The 24,316-nt window shown below is 42.0% G+C and overlaps 1 protein-coding gene across 1 annotated transcript in view; it reads left to right on the top strand.

Annotated features, from left to right (window-relative positions):
- The window catches only part of atp10a (ATPase phospholipid transporting 10A), a gene marked incomplete at its 3' end in the record, with an annotated part of 52,779 nt that extends 42,240 nt beyond the window's left edge, over window positions 1–10,539 (top strand). The window contains exon 16 of the mRNA XM_079690541.1: window positions 10,393–10,539. Within this exon, the coding sequence (XP_079546667.1) occupies window positions 10,393–10,539 (147 nt within the window). The remainder of the gene's footprint in view (window positions 1–10,392) is intronic.
- Between the last annotated feature and the right edge of the window lie 13,777 nt (window positions 10,540–24,316).

The following is a 24,316-nucleotide window of genomic DNA, read 5'->3' as shown; positions in this document are numbered from 1 at the left end:
CCTGATCAGGGGCTCAGCAGGCAGTGTTTCTGATGGGGGGGGGGGGGGGGGGGGGTGTTAATTAGGAGGTCCCTGCTGTAACTTATTAGTTTCACTGCAGGAGGCTCAGCTAGCGTTAGCATTATCTGTAGCGCCACATTATCACGGGACATTAACGTCGACGTTTCCTGCTTTCATATTCACGTCTATGGCTCATTGATCTCACCTGAGCTCACCTATCCGGCCTCAGGGACACCATTTAACTTCCTGTATTACATGTTTCCTTTCCTACTCAAACCGTAAACACGAGTTTTTTTAAAGCTTCTTTTATATCTATTTTCTAAAGATTTACGACTTGTCTGTTATGTTCTAAAGCCCATTGTAACCCAATTTCGGGCTCTGTAACTAAAGACTATAATGTTGTTATATTATCTTTATCTTCATTACTTTTATTAGATGTCATAAAGTTAAACTAAGATTAGATAAGACTTTTTAAAATGTTGAATAACAATAAAATATTTTATTTTATACTATAGGCTACTTTTATTTTATTCTCATGATCCTTTTTATATATTTTCTTGTACTTTTGCAATTAACAGTTTACATGATATTTCTTCATTTTATAAAACTGTTATTGCTTTTAATAGAAGTTTTAAAACGCCTGTTTCTTTTCAATAATCTGTTTTGATTATATATGTTTTCTATCATATTTTATAACAATCTGTATCATTTTTAAAACAGTCTAACGTCTATAGTCTAATTTAGATTTGTATAGTTTCATACATTTTTCAAATATTTTCTCCCGTAATTAGTTTTGATTATATAATATCTTTTCTATTATCTTTTATTGTGTTTTTTTTGACAATTTACGAACTTTAAAATGAACCATTTACTGAGTGTGAACTCTCATGTGTAGCCTACTGTTACTGAATTTACCTTTATTACATTGCATTACATGTTACTTGTTAGACGCCACACACACACACACACACACACACACACACACACACACACACACACACACACACACACACACACACACACACACACACACACACACACACACACACACACACACACACAGCACACACACACACACACACACAGGTCTCTTGATTCAATCAGACTTTAGCCGCAGGAGACTCGTTTCGTTTTGAATCACCGTCATACAGAGGAATAGATAACATCTGATCCTTTTACAAAAAACACTAGATGGTCTTTTTTTGTTTTTTTTTACCAACACTGTAATCCTGTTAGTAATCCACACTCTTTTGAAGAGTTCCTGTAATCTGATTAGTATCTTTTTCTGTATCCTGATTACGTAATCCCTAAACCTGGTCATGAAGGAGGTCTCACTTTTAGATCTTTATTGGATCCCACTACAGCACACACACACAGAGTCATTAAACCACTTTATTGGTTTATTAAAGATGAAACAAGCCCCAATAAGACCACCAGCACTGCAGCCACGTGTTGAACAAGTAAATCCTGCAGAGACTCACGTGTGACAACTCTTCAGTCAACAGAGAAACTGTCACAGAGGAAGTTAAAGTTTCTGTTTCTCTGACTGGGATTTTCATTATGCAAATTCCAGTCGTTGGGTCTTTCCCACAATGCTGCAGGGGCAAAAACCTGAGAGCAGGGTCGCCTCGGGGAAACCACCCCACCCCCACAACTCCAAAACCCTTCCTCCTGCACATTTACCTGCACGCTGCAGCTGTTTGAGGGCTCGATATGCAAATAAGACCCAAATTCATCCAAGGAGGAACTGAGAGTGAGCTGTGCAGACCTGCTCAATTGAAAACAGTCAGTTACACCATGTACACCCATTGTATTCTAATCAAAAATAAAAGTGGGAAAGTTAAAAGGGAGGTTGTCGGAGAGAAACTCCCTCTAGCGAACACAGAGATTTTAGCCTTTGCAGACCATTTACATGCACACAAACCTACAGGAGAGGGAAAACCCAAAAAGCAGAATAGGGCCTCTTTAAAAGCACAACAATAAATATTTAAAGTAAAGAAAATATACATACATGTGCCTAATGCTATCATTTAATATTCATTCTTTTTAGGGGGGGCAAATAGATAAAAAGACCAATGCTTCATCAAATTAAATAAGCATTATAACACAATGAAATATGTGCGAACGTTCATTGTGATAAAACAAAGTGCAGTACATTGGAAAATACGTTAGCTAGCTAGCTTGATGCAGATCTGCAGTAATATCTGATTAATGTTTGAATATGTGGCCTTTTGATGAAGAATTCAACTGGAGTTTAATTCTATATCTAAGGATTTACGGTGTATAAAATAATGTGTTTTAGTGACTAATGAGAGTGGTTCAAAACGTTAAGATCTCTACGAGAAGTAAAATAAAGTTTCTGAGTTGTTTTATCAGAACCTCACTTTCCTCTCTTTTCTCCTCATTGACTTTTCTCTCTATGAATCAAAGGGCATCATCACAGAGCCTCCTTTCTCTGCTAGCACGAGCCCACAATTACAGACCATGTGCTGAGGTAACCCCCCCCACCACCAACGGGCTGACCCCACCCACCCAAACCGCACTTTGATCTCAAACCAAACGTCCCCTTCTTCCCTCCTGCTCCTGTTCGTCTCCAAAACCTCAAACCAGAGGCACTGAAGACCGGCATCGAGGGGCCGGAGGCAGAAGACTGGAGAACAAAAGAGGTTTCCAGGCCTGGAGAAAGACAAACATGCACTGAAACTGCTGAAACCGCACTGAAATAAAAAAAAACTGCACTATTGCTGAAAACTGCACTGAAGTCACTAACGCACTGAAATTTCTAAAAACTGCAACAAAGTCGCTAAAATATGCGCTAAAGTTTCTCAAACTGCACCTAAGTCTCTAAAAAAAAAAATCACTAAAAGTCGCTATTTTTAAGACATTTGTATATATTTTTAAATCTGAAGAGCTTTCATGAGTATCACAGAACAACGGCCCTGTTTTCAGCTGGGTGACGATACATTTTCATGCTTTTCAACACTTTATTTATCGTAAGAAGGAGGAGCATTATACGCACAAAGGAACTCTTCATTCTTCAGTTTCAGGAGTAAAAGAGTTACCTCTGAGAAAAATAAGTATATATTTACATAAAATGGAAAAAAACAAGTTTAGTGCAATTTCAGTTTACACTACTTGAAAATGTACTATCTGTAGTTTCCTCCCACCACCAAAGATTCAATATGAGATTCATATGCACAATAGCTCCAGCAGAGTTTTGGAAATACAAATCATGCATGATACGACATAAATGGAAAAGACATGAAGTAGTGCAATATAGAAAATGTTGTAAGGAAGTTGCAGAATAATACAAATATCTACATAAGACAGAGTGAAGACTCAAATGCTTAATTCCTTCATCACGTATTCTCCTCTCTCTCTTGTTTGAACATCTTGTGGAGCTGAGACTATAAATATACTCAAATAGACCCTCGACCACCACAAGAGGCCTCTCCCTGTCCCCCCGACCCCCGAAGACCCTCCTCACACCCCAAACCACCAAACCACCACCCCCCCCCACGGCCTCGCCCTGCAGAGGGAGGGTCCGACCACAGCAGCAGACCCCCCCCCTCAATTATCTGTGCATTACAATCATATGCACGCTCATAAATGTAAATATAAACGGAGCCATCACTCTTGGTGAAGATGGTGGGTTTTCCATTTAATTCTGAATATAGTTGTAGAAACGAGGACCACATTTCCTTTGCATGTCACTCGTAGCGTATAGTTGGCAAAGCAGTAAAAACAAAACTACATCAAACGTATTTTAAATGTTCATGATAAGAACCCAGAGGAAGTTGAATTTAAAGACACATATAATGCAAATGTTCAGGTTCATATTTGTATGTAGTGTCTCTACATGTCTCCACGCTTTAATGTTCAAAAAGCTCTCATACTGCCTGTGCTGCAGCACCTCTTTTCACCCTCTGTCTGAAACCAGAGCCCAGTCTGCTCTGACTGTGTGTCAGACTGTTTTGCGAGCTCTGTTGTGATTGGTCAACCCCTTCGAGATGTCCCACCCCTTAGCCTATCACGTACGATGTGTTGGAGCGCTATCCAATAGGAGCGTGAGTGTTACATAGAGATGTCACTGGGTGTTTCCCAATCGCAAGTACGCTTGCTTGGTAGAACATGTCTTCTGAGCGTCTTGCTTCAGAAGCGAGGCAAGAATACTTCCTAGTCTCGGAAAACAAAGAGTGGAACAGGCTAGCAAGTGTGCAGGTATGCGTCATATGAGAGGCCCTGCCTTCCAATTTCCGCCACAGATTTAGGGAAATTGGTCCGTGCGCAAAGCATTGTGGGGATTTTAAGACCGTGGAGTCTACACATGTGCAGCCTCGAAATTTCTCCAAACGAAGTACGACGGGCTCGGTAGAATTCCAAGTATGCTGGACATTAGAACAGTCCTTCGGCGGGACTCGATGACGTAGTATGCTTGAAATAGTGGCTCTGCAGCAGCTTTACTCGACACTGTGTTCTGGAAGTAAACAAAGGAGTCCTTTGGAGGAGTTTCAGGAAGTGAATTTGATTTAGTCGTTGGTTGTCAGGTGGTACTTTCCGAAAGCTTTTGGGTGGGGTTTGCAGTGCTGAACATTGGTGAAGTTGTTAAGATTTACAGCAAAGCATCAACAGCCAATTTTTATCTTAAAATCTGCATTAGTCAAAGGCTAAACTGTCAATATGTCACTTGTGATGGTTGTTGCTGTTGTTATGGATTTAAATATGGTTTCACCTCAAAATCAGAAATGCCTTCAAATGAAAGGTCTGCACAAAGCTCATAATCATTTAAAGGTTTGTTCTGAGTAATCATGTCAATCAAAGTCAATGAACTTTACTCCCACATGGGTTCATTTCAATGTCTCACGGATCAAATATGAAGCAGTCGTGAGTCACTCGGGTGGATCAGACATTTAAACTCCAAAAAAATGTAAATGCATCCGGGGAGTTTAATATCTGATGCAGGGGTCAAGAGATTCAGGTTGATCAGACTTTATTTTGTAACGTGGCTTTGGTGTAGAGAGCTGAAGAGCCTGCTGCACAGCTCAATACACACACACACACACACACACACACACACACACACACACACACACACACACACACACACACACACACACACACACACACACACACACACACACACACACACACACACACACACACACATTGTTGTGAAAGCTCACTTGAGGCGTGTCTCTGCAGTGGGAAGAAGAACAATTTGAAGATAGCGTGCAGAACAAAACAGCTCATCCCAAAATATGTCTCAGAACAAACAGGCTGCAGGAATCTGATCCCACACCTTGCAACCCACACACACACACACACACACACACACACACACACACACACACACACACACACACACACACACACACACACACACACACACACACACACACACGCACACTTGGCCTCACTGTGATTCATGCTGGTTTCATCAGTCACTCCTGCTGTGGGAGTCTTTTGACTTTACACTCCAGACTTCAGGCTTCGCCCTGCAGCCGACAGACGCAAACATAACGCCACGACGTCCCACACACACACGCAAACACACACATCTCTGGGCCCTGACTCAGACCAGAGCCGACCCGCTTTAAATAGCCCCGGACCAAATGCCAGCCCGCTCTGACGCCAGGCGGGGAGGAGAGAACGTCAAACAAACCAACAGAGAGCGGAGGAAGTGTGTACGTCTGCAGGCAGTGAAGTACACTGAACACTGTCTGATGAACGGCAGGAATGTTTGAGCTGTTGTTACACACGTCTCTCTACATGCATGATGATTTGCATGCTCTAGCAATGGACTGGTTCAGAGATACATACATTGTTTTGTAGTTCAAGCTGGAAGTTTGCATTGCAAGGGCTCACAAGACAGAAATGGGAGGGGGGTCATTGGCTTTCAGTTTTATGATGCTTACAGCGTTACTATCTGCACATATTATTAACATCACTTTTATAAGAGTTGAAGCGTGCAATCTTCAAAAGTAAAGAGCTAACGTTAGGCTATAAAATAACTACAGCACGGTCACATGACTTCACGTCACCACCGCTAAGCTAAAGATAAGATAAAATAATACTTGTGTTGCAGCAGCATAAAAAGACATGGCATTGTACAATCAAAAAAGACAAGAAATAAACAAGAAAGTAGAAATTGAGTTGAATTTAACAAGGTGTTATATATACATAAATATATACATAAATATATGACATATGGGATATTAAATATTGAACAGATTATATAAATGTAAAATGTACAATTCGGTTTTATTCCAAGAGAAACTAGGAGCAGAGAGTTCTCTGCCAGCCAGAGGTGATTTGTTGTACAGAGTTATTGCAGTGGGCAGGAATGTTTAAAGGCGGCTAATGTTGGGCGTGACGACATTTAGTCGTCTCATTTAGACACTTGTTAGCAACCGCCGTTTTTATATTCCCCAGTTGGGTATTTACTGACGTATTTTATGTCGTAAAATAAGAGTCTCTTCAGCTTGTGTTAACAAAAGACCTTGTATCAGGCTATCAACCAAAAACACATTCAGAAAACCATTGACTTCCAGACGAGGGGACAGGAAGTGCTAAAATGCTGACTCATTTCTTATATTAAGGTACATTTACATTAAAAAATATATATATATTTACATTTATCTGCGGTCAGGGGGCATTCATGTGTTTCATGCAGAAAGACTTTTGTAACATATGCAACTTGTCGCAGGATGCATGCTGTCTCTTGGCTGGACGTTGCCACAGAATACACACATTGCATGGCAGCACTTCGGCTGCCTTCGTGTGTCTTGTTCAATCATTTCCTGTTAAATTTGAAACACATGTGGCAAATTAGGCCTCCCGTAGCATCTTGTGGTCTGACAGGAAAGCGTGTCCTCAGAGGAACTTCCAGCTTTATCTAACTCGGATTTTAATCAAACACACTTCAAAGAGGTGACCCGAAAGAAGGTCGCTGTGTTGAGGGCATCTGGGAAAAAACTAAGTACATAAATAAAAAAAGATTACAAAAAAGAATTCTGATATAGGCTACTGCAAATATTTTATTTATTTGTTTTAAATGTGTGCTTTTTAAAAACATTTCTGTATCATTTTTTAAATATTTAAATGTATTGTAAATAAATATTATTTTATTTTAAATGATTTCCTCTTACTGTGTTTTTGTTTGCACCGTTATACACAATTCCTTGCATCTGCATAAACCTAATATTTAAAAATGTTTTCAATATTTTTTGTATGATACCTCTAGTTACCATTTAGTCTGCTGCTTCCCTACATTCCTAAGCATATGTAAAGGTTAATTTGCTGCATATTTCTGACTGTAATCATGTGTTTCTGTGATGAGGCGTCAGCAGAGTGGAGGCTGTGCCAGTGTGAAGGCGCTGGGCGTCCTACAGGCAGATTCCTGCACAACAAAGCCTCCTGTTAGTTTCAGAGGTATTTTAATATCAGGGTGGAAGTGAAATGTAGAGCAGCGATCAGCTCACCTGAGCTGCAGGTAAACCGGCGCTAATTACTGTCATCTTCATAAACAGAAAATGATAAATCCTGCTGGCTGCACTTTGACGCTGAGTCAGAGCTTTGTTTCCCACACCGGCCCACCCAAAGAGGCGACAGACGGCAAATAAAACGAGACAGCCCGAGAGTCTGAACCACTCTGACCTGAGATCAGTGTTTGTGTGTGTGTGTGTGTGTGTGTGTGTGTGTGTGTGTGTGTGTGTGTGTGTGTGTGTGTGTGTGTGTGTGTGTGTGTGTGTGATTGTGTGACAAGAAGTGACCTTGAAACAACAACGAGAGAATTTATCAGATATGTCACTTCGTTAAAGTAGCTTTAGCCTACAGCGAGATACAAATACTCTACTCTAATACTCTGTTGATGCAAGCCCTTCATTTAAAGTCTTACTTAAGTTAAAGTACAGAAGTATTGGAATTAAAATAACCTTAAAGAACAATTGTCAATTAGAATACGAATATTTTATTGTGAGGGAAATTGGATTTCATGACAGCTGCTCCATCTCATAATTAAATAAATAAAATAAAGGAAAAATTGAAAAAAATAATTGAATTAAACATACGAAAAAATCAGCATAATATAATAAAATAAAAATATTTATATAAACATAAGAAGTTGAAGTAAAATGTACACTAAAATAAAGAATAGAAAATCTTATATATTAAATCGCTGGCTTAGTTAACAGACTGCACACCTGTGGAGTGTGAAACAGTCAGAGGTCAGCTGAGGTCACGACGCCCAGAACCCCCAGCATGCCGAGCGCTCACCTGTCGCTGTTTAACACAGAGGACACACACAGACTGTCTCTAAAACTATGTTCCACAGAGGAGGAAATAAACTAAGCGCAAAGAGTAAGGAAACAAGAGTCAATAACAACTGCAAACATTTGGCAAAAATTTGGCATTGGCAGAGCAACCCACATACTCAGCTCTGCTGCTCATCCCACGAAAGGATGCATGTTCCTAACAACCATTAGAAAGGGATATAAACAGGCTTTCCAATGGTATAAGATGTATTGCCAAGAAGCATTGCTACAACACTCAATAATGACATTACATGTTACTAAGTTACTCAATACTGTGGACAATCCCCACAGGAGCAATATGGGGTGAAGTGTCTCAGGGACACAACGACATGCTGACTGCAGTGGGGTTTGAACCTGTGACCCCGTGATCCGAACACCAACTCGCTTACGCACTGCGCCACACGCCTACGTAATCTACCAAACCCAAATTTCCTTACTGTTTGTGTTAAGTTTAGAATCCAGATATTTTATTAACACCAAAAGTCAACAAAGCGGAAAATACTGTAAAAGTTGTGAATTCAAAAGTTTACTTGGCGTGTAAAAATAGTTGTATCAACATATGTTATAACATGACAGAGTATATTTGATTATAATTATTATTATCTCTATATCTATATGATCTCTTATTTTATTTTGTATTTTTTTCGGGGTGTCGGCGACGATATGTGTGATTTCTAAATTAGTGTGATGAATAACACCAAATAATTTGCTGTGACTAGTAGAGCTTTAAGGTTTATTCAAGCATTTTTCAGTATATTTTATATATTAAAAGTAAGTGTTTTTCTGAGTGTCAGAGGGTGAAGAGAGTTGGCACCTCTGTGTTTGCATTTTCTCAAGCTCTGCAGGACTCGAGGTGTGAATCTGAGCAGCTGCCGAGAGGGCAGAGGGTCAGGGGGAGACGAGGCATCAGGTCTTCAAAAAAATATATAACATGTTATTCTTTTTCGTCCATCTTTGCATGGACACATTTTAAAATGAACCAAAGAAAACGTCCAAAAACGGATAAAACTCAGCACACACTAAGTTGCAGGAGCCTTCAAGGTACAGACATGAAGCGACAGGAAATAAAAACGATCTTCAAGGGAACCAATGGCTTCGTAATTATAGGGTTCTTATAATCTCGGCCAGGTTGAATGAAACTAAAAACGATGAAAGTTAAATGTTGCAGCCTGGGAGAGTTTCTGTCTGCAGAAGGAACGCAAACACAGAGACGCAGAAAACCTCACACAGACGCTTCAACAGCTGCTGAGGGTCTCTCTCTCTCTCATGCACGCACGCACGCATGCACACACACACACACACACACACACACACACACACACACACACACACACACACACACACACACACACACACACACACACACACACACACACACTCACAGAGAGGGACCCCCCTGCTGCTCACTGACCTGCAGATCCTCTCTGCTGCTCAACAGACCAGCTGATCAGGTTTTATATTCAGACTCAGTTCCCTTCTTTGATTTAAAGGGGCCCTATTCAGCATTTTAGGGGTTTCCCTTTCCTGTAGTGTGTTCTGTAGGTTTGTGTACATCTCTAAGCGGTGGACCAATCGCAACAGAGCCGGCCAGCTAACCAATCAGAGCAGACTAGGCTCTGGTTTCAGACAGAGGGTGAAAAGAGGTGCTGCAGTACAGGCAGTATGAGAAAAATAAAGAACTTTTTTGAAAGTTACTATAACAATTATTGAAACGTAACCTTGTAAAAAGATTTCAAATGCTTTCACGTTAGGTTTTCATGTTAATAATACATTTGCACCAATTACCCTATTTAAATCTTGTTGATTAAAGAGTGGTTTTAATAAAGTGATTGCACAGTGGGTTTTCTACAGACTGGCTTGTTAAAAACCTATTTTGAACCTTAAGTGTTTCATAAGCAGCATCATCTGATAACCCTCAGGTTCATCTTGTGACCATCCTGAGCCACAGACAGTAGTTTTCTGTTACACACACACTCAGTTGTGTGCTACACAATCAGAGTCAGTGCAACACAAACGTTCCCGAGCTGTCAGTGTTGTCACATGTCTGCCGCATTCCTCACATTCCTCTCCGGCTGCTCAGGAAGCAGGAATGCAGCGCTGCAGCGGAGACGCCCGGAAAACCATCCAGAAACTCTGCCCCTCGCCAGGCCGGCTGCAGCGACGACATGGAGACAGCAAATCCATTTATGGAGAAGGTCTGATGGATGATGGAGTCAGAGGCGTGTGATGTGGAGAGACAGCAGGAGCACGAGAGACAGGGGAGACAGTGTATCAGCTCTGCAGACAGAAAACTGAGTTTGTGCAGAAAATAAGCTGACGGTGTGCATATGAGAAAACAGACTTCCATTCAGAAGAACTACAGCAATACAGTAAGGTTTTCTGAGTGGACCCTGGAGGTGGAAACACTCTCAATCTTTGCAGACAAAACACACTGACTCTAGTCTTGATATGTAAAAAAACTGACTCTGGATCTGTGCAGTCAAAAGGTTTGAATAGTCTAAAGAAACTCACAGTAGAAAGTGTTTTCAGAGTGGACCCTGGTAGTGGAAACATTCTCCATCTGTGCAGAAACATCAGACTTACTCTGGATCTGTACAGACAACCGACTGGAACTTTGTAGACAAAAAACCCACTAAGTCTGTGCAGCCTGATAACGGAAAATACAGTAAAAGCAAGTGTTTCCTAAGGGAACCTTGGTGGTGGAAACTCTGCTGTAGCATGTGCATATGAACAATAAAGCCTTTGAATCTTTCGGATTGTGAACACAAAAAATTACTATTGATTTATTTAGACAGGAAAAACTGACAAAAAGGAACACTGTGCGTAGTCTTACAGTCAAAGTAAGTATTTTCTTGATGGTGGAAAAACTCTGGATTTGTGCAGACAGAAAACTGACTTGTTTAAAAAGTCACAGTCGAATCCAGTGTTTTCCGAGTGGATCTTGGTGCTGGAAACACTGTGGATCACTGCAGACCATAGACTGTACAAGGGGTGCAGACAAAAGGGAAAAGCTTAGTCTTAAAACTAAAATCTGTGTAAAAGTGAGTGTTTTCTGAGTGGACCCTCGTGGTTGAAACATTTGCATTCTGTCCAGACAGACAACTGAGTGTGCAGACAAAAGGAATACCTTGCAGTCTGAAAACTGAAATCACAGTCAAAATGAGACACTCTGGACTTTTGCAGACAAAATAAACTGACTCTGGATCTTTACAGACAGACTGTGCAGACAAAAAGGAAAACCTTGCAAACTTAAAACACAGTTAAAAGAAGAGTTTTCTGAGTGGACCCTGGTTGGAAACAGCTCCCGGCGGCTGAATCACTGTCTGTAAATGTGGAGTGGGAGTCAGACTGTATGGATCCCGTCTGCAGAACATGTGTGGTCCCCGCTGGTTGCTGCAGCACTGGATTAAAGTCTGCACTTTGGGTTTACCACATGTCTGGAGCCAGAAAGGCCTCATTTAGGGCCGAGACGGGCGGAGTCGGCGTGAGGCTGAGGTGGAAGAAACCACCACAGCTCCGTCTGATAGGCTCACAGTTAATCACTTTAATACAACTTTATTTATTTTAGTAAACTGCAAGACACTGGTTCAGTTTTGTGTGCATGCTTAAATCACCAAAACCTCACCAAATCATGAGGTGTGGATCATAAATACTCACTGTAAATCAGTGGCGAACCGTGTCTATCACAACTGGACCTTCTGTAGACACACACACCCCTCACCGCCGCCGCCCCCCGGCGTTATAATGTCCGTCTTTTCACTGAATGCTCGTCTTGGAACGGGTACTCACAACAATTCCGCAACAACTTAATTTCAACGTTAAAAACAATAAAACGGCATGAATTGCTTCGTCACATTCATCTAGAATAGATCCTCTGGCGGTTTCTCAATCGCGAGGATGCTGGCTTGGTAGTCGCATACTTCCAAGTCACTTCCTTCAGAAACGAAGCAAGTATACTTCCAAGCCACGGCTTCGGAAAACAAAGAACAATGGAACAGGCTAACAAGTGTGCCACTCTCTCTAAGGGTTTCAACATAAACTATAACGAAAATAAATACATCTAATTATGAACTTGCTTTACTTTCACGGAACACATTTTGGTGATAACAAATGCAACAAAGTATACAACATATTTACCAACACATGTTCTACGCCACTACATACTTACATTTAAATGTGTGCTGTGCTGCGTCGGTTCAGCCATTCTCCGCAAGGGTTTTTGAAATTGGTCCGTGCGCAAAGCATTGTGGGGATTTGAAGGACGCGAAGTCTACCCATGTGCAGCCTCGAAATTACCCCCAAACCAAGGACGTGCCTCGGTGGAATTCCAAGTATGCTGGAGATTGGAACAGTCCTGCGGCGGCACTCGATGACGTAGCATCCTTGAAATATTGGCTTGGAAGCCAGTTTCCTCGCGATTGAGAAACGGCCTCTGTCGTGAGCCAGTGAACTATCGGGCCTTCTAGAGTAGCCTGCAACCGAGGGAAACTCTGAAAGAATACGCCCATTGGCTACAAATCAATATATGATTGGTTGATCAAACTGTCAGTCCAAACGTACGCTCTCATTCAGTGCAACGGATTTTTATCAAGGATATAGAATACCTTGGTTGAAGGATATTCTACCCAGAGACCCAGAACAAGATCTGATTGGTTGCTTTCTTTTCCAACTGAAAACCACTGAAATGCGTAGTGCATGGACCGAGAAGGACAAACAAATCAACGTAACACTGAAATATTACAGATCTGCAACACAGATACGATTCTCATTTATTCATTTTATACACATTTTATTACATCTTATTTATATAATTAAATCGATTTTTTTGTTCGTTTGATCTGAGTGTTCCAGGGTATTCTCTGAATACCATGAAGGCCCTGGCGGTTCGCCACGGCTGTAAATGTAACAAGAATCCGGGGCTGTATTTATCCACTGAGGAGAGAAGGCAGGACTTTTACATTGAGATTACCAGAGTGAGTGAAAAGCCACAAAAATGTGAAGTATTCTTGCCTGTCCTCGTTTTAAAGGACTCATAATGGGATCCCCCAATCAGCAGTAAACAATCACAGCTGTGCATCTGCAAGAAGATCTTCCACTGCTCACCTCAAATAAGAAGAGAAAAGAATAAAATAAGAAATACAAAATGTAAAGCGCAGACTGAAAACTCATCTCTTTCGACTCCACTTTGAGCGATAGAATTACTAACAAAGCACTTATATACTAACAAAGGGCTGGCTTATCTAAAGCTAGTTGAGTAGCACTTGACATTTGTTGGCTCTATGAAACCTGATGTACTTATAGGATTCTGTTTTCTTCAAGTTTGTATCTTCTTGGTCGAATGCACTTATTGTAAGTCGCTTTGGATGCAGCTAAATGCAATGTAATGCAATGTATTGTAAAGAAATGTTAAAATAATTCACCAGAGGGTGAAAAGAGGTGCTCAAAAGCGTTTTGAACATTAAAGCATGGAGACATGTCACAGTAGTTGCAAAAAATACTCATATAAACCTGGAAATGAGCAGAATGAACATGATGAGTCCTGTCTCTGCGGTTTGATGCAAATCTGCTTCACACGTCTTCCGGTCATTAATCAGCTCATTTGCACGACATTTTGCATCTCATTTGCATAAAGAAAGACGTTCCTGAAGATCCTCATTCCTCTCCACTCTCCACTCCCCCTCACTGTAACTGCCGGGGGGGAGGAAAGAAAGCCTTATTTTTTATAAAGCACTTAATACCTGAAACCAAACTGAATGAACTGAGTCACAGTGGCTTCAATAAAGGGAGCTGCCAAAAGGAGTGAGAGTGAGTAGGAGTATAAAACTGAAGGAAAAATGGAAGCTGTAAATCAAGTTGAGTTTGTTCAAAAACAAGAAACACAGAAACTATTCAGGACGGTAAAACCAGTTCATGTTCAAAAGCATGACCTTGAATCCGGTGGTGGAATGTCACTAATTACATTTACTCAATTATAGTACTTTAAAAAAGATTATTTGTAATTAACTTGAGTATTTCCAGTTAATGCTATACTTTTTATACTTTTGCAATTCATTTATCCCTCACAGTTACTTTGTACAACGGCCCAAAACATTTCCATTGCGAGAAACGTGCTGCAACTTCAGAAACAAATATAAAAACTCAAATGGGCCAAAACACATGCAGAAACATCTTCATTTAACATAACTCAGATATTTAAGTTGTCTAAACCAACTTTTTATAGTCATCGTAATGAATGATCTTGAGTTGGGTCTACTCAAGTTTACTGTAATGATACAAGTTGCCTGAACTCAGTACTTTTAACATGAAACAGCTTAAAATTAATGATTAACTTTACTTGGAAATGTTGAGGCAATCGGTTTCCTGAACTTTTCTAAGTAAAGTCAACTTATTAGGATTTACAGTGTGCATAAACAAAATGCTACATAAGCTCAAAACACAACAGGAACAGAGTTAGTCTGCTTCCTAACTGTAAGTGTTGTCAGTATAGTTGAAAGGACTAGGTTAGTTATGTTAGCTAGCTAGCTTACAACAGATTGGCAGTAATGGGGCGAAGCCTGCGAGCTAGTTCAGACAGTCTACTCGAGCACCAATCATACTAATTAACAAGTGACGCACCTCGTCCCTCTTACAACCAACCAAACACATTCTCCTAAACATGCCGCTCTATTTAAGCTGCCGGGTCTTCCTGCCTCTGCCTCGCTATGCTGCTGCTGCTGTGTTCACTTGCTATTGCTGCGTTCATGTTCATGTTCCTGCTGCTGTGTTTCACGTTGCTGCTGCTCGCCTGCCCCACCACCACCCCAGCTTCCACCTCAGCTTCCACCCCAGCTTCCACCCCAGCTTCCACCTCAGCTTCCACCCCAGCATCCACCCCAGCTTCCACCCCAGCTTCCACCCCAGCTTCCACCCCAGCTTCCACCCCAGCTTCCACCCCAGCTCCACCCCAGCTTCCACCCCAGCTTCCACCCCAGCTTCCACCCCAGCTTCCACCCCAGCTTCCACCCCAGCTCCACCCCAGCTTCCACCCCAGCTTCCACCCCAGCTTCCACCCCAGCTTCCACCCCAGCTTCCACCCCAGCTCCCACCACAGCTCCCACCCCAGCATCCACCCCAGCTTCCACCCCAGCTTCCACCCCAGCTTCCACCCCAGCTTCCACCCCAGCTTCCAACCCAGCTCCACCCCAGCTTCCACCTCACCACCACCCCAGCTTCCACCCCAGCTTCCAACCCAGCTCCACCCCAGCTTCCACCCCAGCATCCAACCCAGCTCCACCCCAGCTTCCACCTCACCACCACCCCAGCTTCCACCCCAGCTTCCACCCCAGCTTCCACCCCAGCTCCACCCCAGATTCCACCCCAGCTCCACCCCAGCTTCCACCCCAGCTTCCACCCCAGCTTCCACCTGTAGGCTCGGGGGATAGTTATCTAATCATCACTCAATGTTATTTGTAAATCTGTGTAGTGATGAGGCCCGAGCCTAGACGCCAAACTCAAACTATATGCTGCCATAATAAACATATTAAGAACACGTGAGTTGTCTGACTGAACTATCAGAAGGAGTCATGTGATCATATTGTTAAAATAAGCCGATAAAACATTTTAGGTATGTTTCCAACAACAGAGAACAGTTGTCCAGCTTTACAATCCTGAACGTCAGCTTCGGTCCCAGCTGTGTGCGTCACTTTTTACTGTCCCCTGGTTTCCGTTGTGTTTTAAGCTTCTTGTAGCGTTTGGTTTATGAAGTGCTTTTAGTAAACTCTGCGCATGTGTTGGTGAAGATGTTTTAAGGTTCACGGTTTTTATTGGTCATACGAACATCGCTACAGTGTAGTTATGACGAGGAAAATCTTAGGTCACAGGCTCCTCCAACAGTGAGACACAATAAAACAGATAAACAGACAAATATAGTGCAAGTAAATAGTCAATACAAAAAGAAAAATAGTTTTAAAAAAGTGAAATTGTGCAATAAGAGTCTATATGCAAGTTATTGGAATATGATATATTAGATAAATAATTTCTAAGTAGCAGCCAGACATGTGTTTTTGCAACGTTTGTGTTTTATATTTGCATCGTTTTTGCAACTAATGGAAATGTTTTAGGCCGTTGTTGCGTGTTGGCACCTGAGGGCCACCGTAGATTCACGATAAAACGTAATTGAGCATCTTCAAAGTAGTAGTCATGTTGTGTACATTTAATAATACAGTCTCTCTAAATATCTATTTAAATTCGAGGTTGTAATGAAACAACATTTGAAAAACACCAAGGGGCATGAATACTTTAGCAAAGCACTGTGTCCACAAAGTACAACACTAAAATGCTCCATACAAACAGGAAGCAGTATAATAATATAATACTGTGTAAAAAAATTACTTTTACTTTTGATACTTGAAGTATATTTAGCTCATAATACATCTGTACTTATATGTGGTTCTGAATGGGCGACAGGCAGAATGAGGACAATGTGCACAGCTCACGCTAAAAATCCAGACAATAAGCTTCTACTCTGTGATTTGTGATGACAGATGATGTATGCAGACTGTTGCAGAACCCTCATGATTTAAAAACAGATTTGTACAGATCTAGGTGTGGTTCTGGTTTAGTGTTTCTTATACAAGACAAGAGTAATTGTAATTTAGAGGATTTTGCTAATGAGTAATATTTATACTTTAGGTTTACTGAGATGATTTCAGGAACAATGAGTCAGGGAGACGGAGAGGGGGAAAACCAGACAGGATCTCTCTGTCTGCTTTTCTCACACACACTGTCTGAACGCCAGGGTAAACACACACACACACACACACACACACACACACACACACACACACACACACACACACACACACACACACACACACACACACACACACACACACACACACACACACACACGCATACATACACACATATATACACACATACACTGTCTGAACACCAGGGTAAACACACACACACACACACACACACACACACACACACACACACACACACACACACACACACACACACACACACACACACACACACACACACACAACACACAACACACACACACACACACACACACACACACACACACACACACACACACACACACACACACACACACACACACACACACCAATGTTATGTCTTCAGTCCAGACAAACATCAGATCTCTAACATCTGGACGAGACAAACACACTGCGATCCAGCAGACTTAGACTGAGTTACGTAACGCTGCAAACTTTCACCATCAGCTCAACGTGACTCAGCTGACTGTCTGACCCAGAAAAGAAACGTAATCTGCTTCCTAATGCCATATACAAAATTATTAAAGAATCATAAATAAATAAAATAAAAACACGGTTACAAAATGCTTAAAAAAAGTACAAATTTCAAGCAAAATAAATTCCAATAATTAAATTAAAACTTTACATCAATGAAATTGTCCTAAAACAAAATCCCTTAAAAGCTTTTTCTTTAGAGAGAAGTTTGCAGCAACGATGAGGAAAAAAGTTATGTTGGGAATGATCACTTTTTCTATTCCTCATAAAAGGAAAGTATTGAAGAAGAATCATCGATGACTAAAGCTCCACTGACAAACCTCTGAGAGCAGATGTGTCACGTGTCTGTGTACTCAAATTCACTTTTCCTGAGCCAAAAGTAAAATTAGAGCTCGCTGCCATTAAAAACAGCTCAGCTCATTTCCCAAAATCCTCCTGGTGCTGACTGTAAAACACGAGGCGGATTGAGATGACTGTTGCAGCAATTCACCGCAGAAATGACAAATGAAAAGAACCCTAAGGAGGGGTTTGAACCAGGACAACGAGGATCCTGGGACCCTCGTACGCCCGTTTCTTCATCCTCAAAACAAAATGAAACTCCTTCAGAAAGCCACATGTGTCTATCTTTGACTCACTGCTGGGTTTGTACAGCTTAATGAGCATTTCAATTATAATTGTGCTGGGAAAGGATGTGTGTGCAGGGGGGGGACACACACATCTAACATTCAGCATGACTTCAAAGACAAGGAAGCTTTGACAAACAGATGAACATTTTCCCTTTATTTTTCTTCTGACGGATAAGAAGGTGCTTGTTATTAATTAAAGAGGCCCCATCCTGCTTAACGGGGTCTCCCCTTTCCTATAAATACAAATATGAACCTGAAAATGTGATTATTAGGAGCTCTTTAAAGGGAAAACTTTTGTATTTACGTCCCTAAAACATTTTCTGGAAGGTTTCTCAAACTCATAGGCTGTCCAGAGGCCTTACTTGTGGAAGGCTGTGGCGCAGTGGATTAGTGCGTTGGTGTTCAAACACAGGTTCAAACCCCACTGCAGTCAGCATGTCGTTGTGTCCCTGGGCAAGACACTTCACCCCAAATTGCTCCTGTGGGGGATTGCCCACAGTATTGAGTATGTCAGTCGCTTTGGATAAAAGCGTCTAACATGTAATGTACTTATTATTGTGACAATATATTTGTTTACCAAAATGTATTCAGTGTGTTGCAGGCCTTTTATGTATCACCATGTACAAACACATTATATATTAATACAGTAGATGTATGGAGAATGATGTCAAAGGTTTGATGTGAACACCTGTTTGTAGTTCACACATTTACTACAGTGTACAGTGAATGTGTACCGCACAGTATTTATTTGTACTTTCTGATTTATTACACTTCATTTTACATGTACACAATTAACTTGTTCCTTTATTTTAATTGCAAGCATTATTTTACTTTTCTTATTTTTTTTTTACTATTTCCTTTCACATTATTTCAGATTTTCTATTAAACTAATTATTATTATTATTATTATTATTTATTTGTTTCATTGCCAATCCAACACTGAAGCTATTGTGCAAATGACAACCAAGTCTTTGAATCATGTAATAACAGTGAAGTAGGGGGCCACATGTTTTTGATGTATTTGGTTCAGGCAGCAGCTTGCAGTAGATTTATGACATTTTAATACACATGACAATACGCTCTATGAACCTCCCTTACACTTAAACAAACAGTAATAAGGACTTACATATAAAAGGATCTATTGATGGTTTTTCTGCTTTGTGAGTCTTTAAGATTCACTTTGTCTTCATTTCCATCCAGACCACAGACTTTGATCAGAGTCCAGACGGTGAACCAGATCACAGGAAGCTCTCGTCTTTGTTCCTTATCGGCCTCTTTCGGCTTCACCCTCTCATTTCCTCCCAGCCGAGGAGTCACTCAGGAGGAGTTACTCACTTACAGTTTATCAGCAGGAGAACTGAGAGGAGACGCAGGATGAGTCAGGAGCCAGGCGATGAAAGTCTTAATGACAGCCATTCACAGCGGCTGGAGTCAGGGGGGCTTTTATTGTGGCGGGGGGGTTAAACCACAACAAGTGATTCCTGCCACGCGTGCTCGTCGACTCCCTGCAGCCACAAACCACTAAACGCTGCTGATACACTCACACGCACGCACACACTCACACACACACACACACACACACACACACACACACACACACACACACACACACACACACACACACACACACACACACATACACACACACACTCACAGCTCTTTAGATCCACATCCAAAGAAACACTGAGCAATAATATCCGGAGAGAGCTGTAAAGTCAGGACTCATAGATCTGTGAGTAGGAGACGGATGAAAGGAGGTGTAACTTCCTGAAACCAAACTGAGTCTAACTGATGTTTCCTGCATTTATATTCATCTGGCAAACACATGGCCTGATGCTTCCACTTCCATTGGGCCTGATGCTTCCACTTGCTGGAGCATTTCCTCCCAAATATTGCTGTAACAAATGCAAATGTCCCCTCTGTGGGATGAATACAGGTATTTTGATTCTGATATTCTCTTCATCCTCTGTTCAAAATAAGAGAAGACCACGGTCGCTTACCTGGCATGCTATAAATGTGTGTGTGTGTGTGTGTGTGTGTGTGTGTGTGTGTGTGTGTGTGTGTGTGTGTGTGTGTGTGTGTGTGTTTAGATATGAGGATGGGAATGCACTTTTCCTCCTTCTCCTCCCTGTCACTGATATTTATCTAATGACCCGGGTGTTAGCAGAGTGTTCTTGTTCCTGCAGCAGAACACTTTCCCACCCCACACACACACAAACACGCACACACCCACCCACCCACACACACCCAACATTTTTTAATTCCCTGTCTGTTAGAAACATATTGATATTTGGCGTCATGAATAAAGATAGTTTCTAATAACTTTAATTATAATTATTATTTCTAAGCAACCATTGATTAAAAGCAAATGATATCTGCAGGCTGCAGGTTGAACAGACACACACACACACACACACACACACACACACACACACACACACACACACACACACACACACACACACACACACACACACACAAAAACACACACACACACACACACACACACACACACACACACACACACACACACACACACACACACACACACACACACACACACACACACACACACACACACACACACACACACACACACACACACACACACACACAAAAACACACACACAAAAACACACCCACACTGATTGAAATGTCATCAGTGAAACAGGAGGAAGCAGCAGAGATGGAGACGACTGAGAAACAGTTTCTACTTCTGACCTATGAACTCTGCCCCTTTGGACTTCCTGTGTGAGTGTGTGTGTGTGTGTGTGTGTGTGTGTGTGTGTGTGTGTGTGTGTGTGTGTGTGTGTGTGTGCGTGCGTGTGTGTGTGTGTGTGTGTGTGTGTGTGTGTGTGTGTGTGTGTGTGTGTGTGTGTGTGTGTGTGTGTGTGTGTGTGTGTGTGTGTGTGTGTGTGTGTGTGTGTGTGTGTGCATGTGTGTGTAGGTTAAAGGTCAGGAGGAAACTCTCACACTTGGGCTGAAGACTCAAGACTTTGACAACAAGACATATGACTAACTGAGAAAATAATAACTCTCACACACACACACACACACACACACACACACACACACACACACACACACACACACACACACACACACACACACACACACACACACACACACACACACACACACACACACACAGCTGTGAGGTGACCTGACCCTTTTAAACTGCCACAACTTTGGCGGTCTCTGTGATGTAACTCCTGCTGCCGGCTGTCATCTGTCAGTGAATGTCTCTAACTGTTGTTTCTGCTGTTCAAAGGTCTTCCTGTCATTTTGTCCACCCCCCTGCAGCACAGTTAAATGCTCTACGGTCAATTAAAAAAAGGATAGGGCTGTTTTTCCATCTGCTAAACATGCCCAAGTATACTAAAGTTTGGATTATTAAAGCTTGGCTTGGTCGTTATTTACGATAAAAAGAGAAAAAATAAGGAATTCAAGGACCCAACCGATATAGCTGTAGGCATGGATCAAGTTAATTACCATCACAGGAAGACAACTTTTCAAACTTGTTAAATACTTGTCTATTTAAAAAAAAAAAACGTTATAGGGGCCCTATGATGTTCATTTTCATGTTCATATTAGTATTTTATGTCTCTACTGTGACATGTTTACCTGCTTTAATGTTCAAAAAGCTCTTTATGTTTCTCATACTGCCTGTGCTGCAGCACCTCTTTTCACCCTCTGTCTGAAACCAGAGCCCAGTCTGCTGTGGTTAGCCGGCCGAGTCAAACTCCCTCTGGAGGGAACTTTGGGATTTTAGCCTTCGCACTACATTTACATGCACACAACCGTATAAGGGAAAACCCCAGAGAGGGTCTTTGTGGCTGTAGTTGTATTATAACACATTGTGGGAGAGGTGCAGCGCTTTGCTACAAACAGTGCATGATTGTTTGTTAGAAATCTAATGCGATACTGTGATGTCCAAAGCAAATAACCTATATTAAAGGTATCAGAATACCTTTATTAGTCCCACAGAGGGGAAACGTCCTGTTTGCCCTCTTATCTATTTGGCACAACATCTTTTTATGAAACACACCTCAGACTGGTGCAGAATTCATGATGCTTACAGCGACTGCAACACTGTTGTCGTGACGCTTTCAGGGAGGAGGCTGATGCTAACACTAAAGGTCACTGAAGCTTCAAACAGCAGGAGGTAACCTGCTGGCCACACACACACACACACACACACACACACACACACACACACACACACACACACACACACACACACACACACACACACACACACACACGCGCACACACACACACACACACACACACACACACACACACACACACACACACACACACACACACACACACACACACACACACACACACACACACACACACACACACATACACACACTGCTCATACATTCCCATCATTATGATAGCTTGGCGCTGTGACTCAGAAGAAGATTAACATTTTAAATATTTACAGCCATATTCTTAGCCGTCTTTTCACTGCAGACGTCCGTTTCTATTTTTAACTTCTCAGCACGTCAGCTCCGTTTTTCTTTTTAAACACAAGTATTATTCAAATGGGCGTTAGCAAATACCGGTCTGTATGTTTGTTTGTAATGTTGAAAAGTTGAGCCAGGAAAGAACAAATTGGTTTTTTTAGGAACCTTTTAAGAATTTATTAAAGAATAGGAATATTTATAGGCTACGGAGGATTTGTACCATTCAAAGTTTTTTTGATTTGATGTTATCTTCAAGTGTTTTAAATCTACAAAAACAGCAAAACCTCTGCCAACCAGTGAGGTGACTAGATGTTGTACAATGTATCAGGTATTAGTTATAGAAGAGAACTGTAGAAATACATCTCTATAGAACAAGAATGTAAATCATCCATCCATCCATCTTCTCCCGCTTATCCGTGGTCGGGTCGCGGAGGTAGCAGTTCCAGCAGAGAGCCCCAAACTTTCTTTTCCCTGGCCACATCAACCAGCTCTGACTGGGGGATCCCAAGGCGCTCCCAGGCCAGAGAAGAGATATAATCCCTCCATCTGGTTCTAGGTCTACCCCTTGGTCTCTTCCCAGCTGGACGTGCCTGGAACACCTCCCTAGGGAGGCGCCCAGGTGGCATCCTAACTAGGTGCCCGAACCACCTCAACTGGCTCCTTTCGACGCGAAGGAGGAGCGGTTCAACTCCGAGTCCCTCCCGGATGACCGAACTTCTCACCTTATCCCTAAGGGAGACACCAGCCACCCTGCGGAGAAAACCCATCTCGGCCGCTTGTACCCGCGATCTCGTTCTTTCGGTCATGACCCATCCTTCATGACCATAGGTGAGGGTAGGAACGAAAATGGCCCGGTAGACAGAGAGCTTTGCCTTCTGGCTCAGCTCCCTTTTCGTCACAACGGTTCGGTAAAGAGACTGCAGTACCGCTCCCGCTGCTCCGATTCTCCGACCCATCTCACGCTCCATTGTTCCCTCACTCGAGAACAAGACCCCGAGATACTTGAACTCCTTCACTTGGGGTAAGGACTCATTCCCTACTTGGAGTGGACAGTCCATCGGTTTCCTGCTGAGAACCATGGCCTCAGATTTGGAGGTGCTGATCCTCATCCCAGCCGCTTCACACTCGGTTGCGAACCGATCCAGTGAGTGCTGAAGGTCGCAGACCGATGAAGCCATCAGAACCACATCATCTGCAAAAAGCAGTGGTGCAATCCTTAGTCCACCGAACTGCAGACCCCCTCCCCCACGACTACGCCTCGAAATCCGATCCATGTATATTACAAACAGGATTGGTGACAAAGCGCAGCCCTGGCGGAGGCCAACCGAATGTAAATCAAACCTGCAGAAATGAAAACTTAACTCCTACTTTTATAAATAATATACATGGAAGCTGTAGAATAGTGGCTTGGTCTTTTAATTCTTCAGCCTAACAAGAGAAAGCTTTTCATCTTTTTATATACTTTACATTGAAATATGTGTATTTAATAACTTATTAAAGAGGCCCTAGTCTGCCTTTTCTGGGTTTTACCTGTAGTGTGTTTTATAGGTTTGTCTGCAAGGGCTAAAATCCCTATGTTCCCTTCAGAGTGAAAAGAGGTGCTGCAGCACAGGCAGTTAGAGACAAAGAAACAGCTT

The sequence above is a fragment of the Notothenia rossii genome (genome assembly GCF_949606895.1).
Source record: "Notothenia rossii genome assembly, chromosome: 1".
Lineage (NCBI taxonomy): Eukaryota > Metazoa > Chordata > Actinopteri > Perciformes > Nototheniidae > Notothenia > Notothenia rossii.
This window is presented reverse-complemented; position numbering and strand designations above follow the sequence as displayed.